The sequence below is a fragment of the Oncorhynchus clarkii genome, chromosome 19, assembly GCF_045791955.1.
Source record: "Oncorhynchus clarkii lewisi isolate Uvic-CL-2024 chromosome 19, UVic_Ocla_1.0, whole genome shotgun sequence".
Taxonomy (NCBI): domain Eukaryota; kingdom Metazoa; phylum Chordata; class Actinopteri; order Salmoniformes; family Salmonidae; genus Oncorhynchus; species Oncorhynchus clarkii.
Genome location: NC_092165.1, coordinates 39100746 through 39108223, shown reverse-complemented (window position 1 = coordinate 39108223; position 7478 = coordinate 39100746). Strand labels below are relative to the sequence as shown.

Below are 7478 nucleotides of genomic sequence, written 5' to 3'. Positions count from 1 at the left end.
ATGACAGACTGTGCTATTTCACCCAATAGATATGGGAGTTTATCAAAATTGGGTTTGTTTTCAAATTCTTTGTGGGTCTGTGTAATCCGAGGGAAATGTGTCTCTAATATGGTCATACATTTGGCATTAGGTTAAAAGTGAAGCTCAGTTTCCACCACATTTTGTGGACAGTGTGCACATAGCCTGTCTTCTCTTGAGAGCCAGGTCTGTCTACGGCGGCCTTTCTCAATAGCAAGGCTATGCTCACTGAGTCTGTACACAGTCAAAGCTTTCCTTAAGTTTGGGTCAGTCACAGTGGTCAGGTATTCTGCCACTGTGTACTCTCTGTTTAGGGCCAAATAACATTCTAGTTTGCTGTTTTTTTGTTAATTCTTTCCAATGTGTCAATTAATGATTTGGTCTAATTGTGTTGCTGTCCTGGGTCTCTGTGAGGACTGTTTGTGTTTGTGAACAGAGCCCCAGGACCAGCTTCCTTAGAGAACTCTTCTCCAAGTACGTCTCTCTCTGTAGGTGATGGGTTTGTTATGGAAGGTTTGGGAATCGCTTCCATTTAGGTGGTTGTAGAATTTAACAGCTCTTTTCTGGATTTTGATCATTAGCGGGTATTGGCCTAATTCTGCTTTGCATGCATTATTCTGTGTTTTACGTTGTACACGGAGGATATTTTTGCAGAATTCTGCATTTTGTGAATTCTTGGTTGGTGAGCGGACCCCAGACCTCACAACCATAAATGCCAATGGGTTCTATAACTGATTGAAGTATTTTTAGCCAGATCATAATTGGTATGTTGAATTTTATGTTCCTCTTGATGGCATAGAAGGCCCTTCTTGCCTTGTCTCTCAGATCGTTCACAGCTTTGTGGAAGTTGTGGCGCTGATGTTTAGGCCAAGGGATGTATAGTTTTGTGTGTGCTCTAGGGCAACGGTGTCTAGATGGAATTTGTATTTGTGGTCCTGGCAACTGGACCTTTTTTGGAACACTGTTATTTTTCTCTTACTGAGATTTACTGTCAGGGCCCAGGTCTGACAGAATCTGTGCAGAAGATCTAGGTACTGCTGTAGGCCCTCCTTGGTTGGGGACAGAACCGCCAGATCATCAGCAAACACTAGACGTTTGACTTCAGATTCAAGTAGGGTGAGGCCGGGTGCTGCAGACTGATCTAGTGCCCTCGCCAATTCGTTGATATATATGTTGAAGGGGTTGGGGCTTAAGCTGCATCCCTGTCTTAACCCACTGCCCTGTGGAAAGAAATGTGTGTGTTTTTTTTGCCAATTATAACCTCATATTTAGCTCTGGCATCTTCTACATGGATTTTAGAATGTTGTATGTTTTTCCCCCAACCCCACTTTCCTTCAATTTGTATAGCAGACTCGCATGCCAAATTGAGTCAAAAGCTTTTTTGAAATCAACAAGGCATGAGAAGACTTTGCCTTTGTTTTGGTTTGTTTGTTTGTCAATTAGGGTGTGCAGGATAAATACGTGGTCTGTCGTATGGTAATTTGGTAAAAAAGACAATTTGGCATTTGCTCAGTACATTGTTTTTATTGAGGAAATGTACAAGTCTGCTGTTAATGATAATGCACAAGATTTTCCAAAGTTTGCTGTTGACGCATATCCCAAGGTAGTTATTGGGGTCAAATGTGTCTCCACTTTTGTGGATTGGGGTGATCAGTCCTTGGTACCAAATATTGGGAAAGATGCCAGAGCTAAGGCTGATGTTAAATAGTTTAAGTATAGCCAATTGGAATTTGTGGCCTTTATATATTAACATTTCATTGAGGATACCATCAACACCACAGGCCTTTTTGGGTTGGAGGGTTTGTATTTTGTCCTGTAGTTCATTCAATGTAATTGGAGAATCCAGTGGGTTCTGGTAGTCTTTAATAGTTGATTCTAAGATTTGTATTTGATCATGTATATGTTTTTGCTGTTTGTTCTTTGTTATAGGGCCAAAAAGACTGAACAAGTGGTTTACCCATAAATCTCAGTTTTGGATAGATAACTCTTCATGTTGTTTGTTTAGTGTTTTACACTTTTCCCAGAAGTGGTTAGAGTCTATGGATTCTTCAATTACATTGATCTGATTTCTGACGTGCTGTTCCTTCTTTTTCCATAGTGTATTTCTGTATTGTTTTAGTGATTCACCTACGCCTTGTAGGCTCAGGTTTTTTGGGTCTCTAAGTTTTTGGTTGGACAGGTTTCTTAATTTCTTTCTTAGGTTTTTACATTCTTCATCAAACCATTTGTCATTGTTGTTAATCTTCTTTGGTTTTCTGTTTTACATTTTTTTTATTTGATAGGGAAGCTAAGAGGTCAAATATACTGTTTAGGTTTTCTACTGCCAAGTTTACACCTTCACTATTACGTTTTGTCCAGGAAGTTGTCTAAAAGGGATTGAATTTGTTGTTGCCTCATTTTTTGGGGGTAGGTTTCCACACTATTTCCTTCCATCTATAGCATTTCTTAATATTATTCAGTTCCTTTGGCTTTGATGCCTCATGATTGAGTATTTCTCTGTTCAAGTAAACTGTGATTTTGCTGTGATCTGATAGGGGTGTGGGCTGACTGTGAATGCTCTGAGAGACTCTCTCTGTCTCGCTTTCTCTCTCTGCATTGCCCAATGTTCTTTTCTGATTGTGTAGGAGGTGGAAGCTATAGAGACGGAGGTGAAGATGATGGAGAAGGACGTCACTGAGATCAGGACGTTGTTATCGTCCCCTGACACTCTTCCCAGCCCCAGAGAGGAGAGCCTGAAGGTGAGCTGGGTGAAAGGAGTATCTGGCACGTTTAGCCCTGGGACAGAGAGTGAGTGCTGATCTAGGATTAGTTTTGCCTTTCAGATCATAATGAATAACAAATGGGAAACCTGATTCTAGATCGTCAATCCTACTCTGAGACGCTTTGTGAACACAGGCCCTGGTCTCCCTCCTGTAACCCAGAGTGAGTCACTGTGTGTATATCCTTATACAGGTGTGTGTGGACAGGATCCAGTCTTTGCGGACGACCATAGCAGAGATCCAGAGCTGTAAGCCAGGCCTGTGTCTGCCAGAGAAGGCTGAGGAGACCCTCACTGTCTTTCAGAGAGTGGACCAGCTCCAACAGCAGCTAGAAGAGCTGGAGAAGGTGGCTGGGCAAATAAATGACTCCTCACTACACACAAACACACTTTCTCAAATGTACACTCAGGATGAATGTTTTCCTTTATTTTCCTTTATTTTCAGATGGTTCCAGGGGAGTTCATAGTGAAGAAACAGACACTCACTTTACCGCCAGTGAAGGTCCCTGCACCTAGCCCAACTGTACCCACCTCTTCCACAGAGAATGTTTCTGTGCCCAGCTCAACATTACCAGCCACTGAGGAAGCAGATGTGAGATCATTCCCTACAGCCACACCACTGCATGGGTCACCTCCTCACTATAATGATCCTCAGATTTTAGGCTGGGTTTCTGTATAAGCACTTTGTGATATGTAAAAATTGCTTTATAAATAAATGTGATTGATTGAACCTGACCAAGATATTCTGTTTTTGTAGGAGAATGGAGTGAAACAGGGCCAGATCCAGATAGTCCATGTAGAGGAAGACGCGCTGAAGTCTTCTCCTGAACAGAGACTCAGCTGGGGAACGGAGAAGAGTCGGGTAAAAATCAAGTCACCCATATGTAGACAGTCTGACATGTTGTTAGCATGTGTCTACCTGGTAGTATCTTGTACCTGTCTGACTACACACATCCATAGACTGTGCTGTCTATTATAGTTTAGAAGCCTTTGAAGTCTTACTCCCACTCAGCTGTCTCCCCCTCACTCAGCTGTCTCACCCTCACTCAGCTGTCTCACCCTCACTCAGCTGTCTCTCCCTCACTCAGCTGTCTCTCCCTCACTCAGCTGTCTCCCACTCACTCAGCTGTCTCCCACTCACTCAGCTGTCTCACCCTCACTCAGCTGTCTCACCCTCACTCAGCTGTCTCACACTCAGCTGTCTCACACTCATTCATCTGCCACCCGTCTTACCTCTAACCTGTCTCACCTCACTACTTTGTGTCAGCTGTAATCTGATTTATATTCTAAAAATGAGATGTGAGAGTAGATGACTTGTTCTAACATCACAGACACTGGTCAGGGGTAGGCAGGTCATGCTCCGTATGTCATGTGGCTTTTAATGGTACATTTGTAATGACTTAGTGCTTAGTTAGTTTGTAGTGCTTAATAAAGCAGGACATCATCATAGCATTGCATGCTTTTCATAACTCTTTGTTTTTCTACTATTCTGTCTTTTTACAAGATGACCTCACTATTACATAGGGGGAGGGACATACCATATTCAAATACAAAACGAACACCTAAGAAATTATGAATAATTTATTATAATATATAATGTATATAACATTAGTAGGGGATAGGGGTTGGGGGGATATATGTTTATAACATAGGGGATATAGGTTTATCAAAAGGAGAAAAGGTCTCAAAATAGGAGACAGACATGAAGCATCAAACAACACATCATTAAAGGGCCTATTGTCAACATACAGTATATAGAGTTGAAGTCGGAAGTTTACATACACTTAGGTTGGAGTCAATACAGCTTGTTTTTCAACCACTCCACAAATTGCTTGCTAACAAACTATAGTTTTGGCAAGTCGGTTAGGACATCTACTTTGTGCATGACAAGTAATTTTTCCAACAATTGTTTACAGACAGATTATTTCACTGTATCACAATTCCAGTGGGTCAGAAGTTTACATACACGAAGTTGACTGTGCCTTTAAACAGCTTGGAAAATTCCAGAAAATTATGTAATGGCTTTAGAAGCTTCGGATAGGCTAACTGACATAATTTGACTCAATTGGAGGTGTACCTGTGGTTCTATTTCAAGGCCTACCTTCAAACTCAGTGCCTCTTTGCTTGACATCATGGAAAAATCTAAAGAAATCAGCCAAGACCTCAGAAAACAATTGTAGACCTCCACAAGTCTGGTTCATCCTTGGAACCAATTTCCAAACGCCTGAAGGTAGCAAGTTAATCTGTACAAACCATTGTACGCAAGTATTAACACCATGGGACCACGCAGCCGTCATACCGCTCAGGAAGGAGACTCCTAGAGATGAACGTACTTTGGTGCGAAAAGTGCAAATCAATACCAGAACAACAGCAAAATACCTTGTGAAGATGCTGGAGGAAACAGGTACAAAAGTATCTATATACACAGTAAAACGAGTCCTATATCGCCATAACCTGAAAGGCCGCTCAGCAAGGAAGAAGCCACTGCTCCAAAACCGCCATAAAAAAGCCAGACTACGGTTTGCAAATGCACATGGGGACAAAGATCATACTTTTTGGAGAAATGTCCTCTGCTCTGATGAAACAAAAATAGAACTGTTTGGCCATAATGACTATTGTTATGTTTGGAGGAAAAAAGGGGGTCTTGCAAGCCAAAGACCACCATCCCAACAGTGAAGCTCGGGGGTGGCAGCATCATGTTATGGGGGTGCTTTGCTGCAGGAGAGACTGGTGCACTTCACAAAATAGATGGCATCATGAAGGAAAATTGTGGATATATTGAAGCAACATCTCAAGGAAGTTAAAGCTTGGTCGCAAATGGGTCTTCAAAATGGACAATGACCCCAAGCATACTTCCAAAGTTGTGGCAAAATGGCTTAAGGACAGCAAAGTAATGGTTGGCGTGGCCATCACAAAGCCCTGACCTCAATCTATAGAACATTTGTGGGCAGAACTGATAAAGCATGTGCAAGCAAGGAGGCCTACAAACCTGACTCAGTTACACCAGCTCTGTCAGGAGGAATGGGCCAAAATTCACCCAACTTATTGTGGGAAGCTTGTGGAAGGATACCCAAAATGTTTGACCCAAGTTAAACAATTTAAAGACAATGCTACCAAATACTAATTGAGTGTATGTAAACTTCTGACCCACTGGGAATGTGATGAAATAAGTAAAAGCTGAAATAAATCATTCTCTCTACTATTATTCTGACATTTCATATTCTTAAAATAAAGTGGTGATCCTGACTGACCTAAGTCAGGGACTTTTTACTGGGATTAAATGTCAGGAATTGTGAAAAACTGAGTTTAAATGTATTTGGCTAAGGTGTATGTCAACTTCCTTCTTCAACTGTATGTATATATTGCCATGCATTCAGTTTACTGACATTAGCTAAATATTATAAAAGTGGGTGAACCTATAACCTGTGAAAGCAGTGGGACATCAATTTAAAGTGATCTGAGATATAGTCATATAACAAAAAGATACAGTAAACTCCAAAAAGTTATAGAGATGAGGATATCCTAGATTCCAGGGAAGTTACTTAATATTCAGAGAGGGTGGATAGGAGTTTCTGAATAGATTGTGTATAAGAGCGAGACATAGAGACCCCCCCTGCCTATGACACATGAGCCCCGTCCAGCCCACCACACATGAACCCTGACCTGCAATAAGGCGACCAATGTGAGTACAGTGAGTAAGTCTCAAAGACAGTGTCCATTCCTACAGTTTCTAGTATGGGTTTACGGTTCTGTAAAACTCAGTAGCCAACGATTCATGACATTGTTCCATGTGCCTAATGCAACACACAACACTGAAGCATGACTAACCCAATTATATTTAAATGTATACCAAATAAGAGCATTGCTCTTTCTAATTCTCAATCTATCTTTGTCATACTCTCTTTTAGAGTGTGCTTCTATTCCGGGACGTGCATGTGTTCCCATCATTCAGCTTGTTTGTATGTCTGTGCATGTGTCCTTGACTTGGCGTGGCAGGAGTCCAGGGGCGTGTCATGTCCTGTGGAGGAGGAAGAGGGAGGGTAGGAAAAAGAGGAGGAGGGGAGAGGAGGCTCTCTGTGGTGGCTGTCTGGGGCAGAGCTCCAGTGTCCTACTGGACCCTCTGACATCACTGCCCCTGGCCTTCCTGTGACATGCCCGTGGGTCACTCTGCCCCCTGTTTCACTGCAGCGCTGGGAGGCACTATATCCAACCCTGCTTCCCTATAATCTTGTTCCCATGTTTCCTCTTCCTCCTCCTCTTCCTCCTTGCTGGTCTCACACACACTCTGGAAATTTGCTTGTCTGTGTTCAGTTTCTTTCCACATATTTTTACTTTGACAATAAAATCAGTATCTTCTCTATTTCATTTATTTCAATTCTCTATGTTGCTATTTTGTTTTCAGGTGGGTCGTTGTTATTTAATGCCGTCCCCTCAAGTCTTCCTCTTTACTTTTCAGAATGTTGAGGGTACTGCTGCCGATGTGATTGATTACCTCTAGGGGGCAATGTGGTGCAATTTTTGCCAATGACTTTTACCAAAACATCTATGAGAAGTTTTTAAAACGTTTGTTTTTACTCATATATCTGCACCTTATTTTAGATCCAGGGTGTTTCATAGTTTTGATGTTTTTTGTTGTTGCCTATTATTTCATTAAAATGTTTGTAGATTTGTTATCGACTGTCTCCACTGTGTTGCTGTTCTG

At 41.7% G+C, this 7478-nt stretch overlaps 1 protein-coding gene across 14 annotated transcripts in view; it reads left to right on the top strand.

The window, feature by feature from the left end:
* LOC139375161 (spectrin repeat containing, nuclear envelope 2b) overlaps positions 1 to 7478 on the top strand; it is a 143586-nt gene that overhangs the window by 74932 nt on the left and 61176 nt on the right. For all 14 annotated transcript variants that reach the window (XM_071116696.1, XM_071116688.1, XM_071116699.1 and 11 more), the window contains 4 exons: positions 2643 to 2756; positions 2971 to 3123; positions 3222 to 3368; positions 3534 to 3638. In XM_071116696.1, the coding sequence (XP_070972797.1) occupies positions 2643 to 2756; positions 2971 to 3123; positions 3222 to 3368; positions 3534 to 3638 (519 nt within the window). The remainder of the gene's footprint in view (positions 1 to 2642; positions 2757 to 2970; positions 3124 to 3221; positions 3369 to 3533; positions 3639 to 7478) is intronic.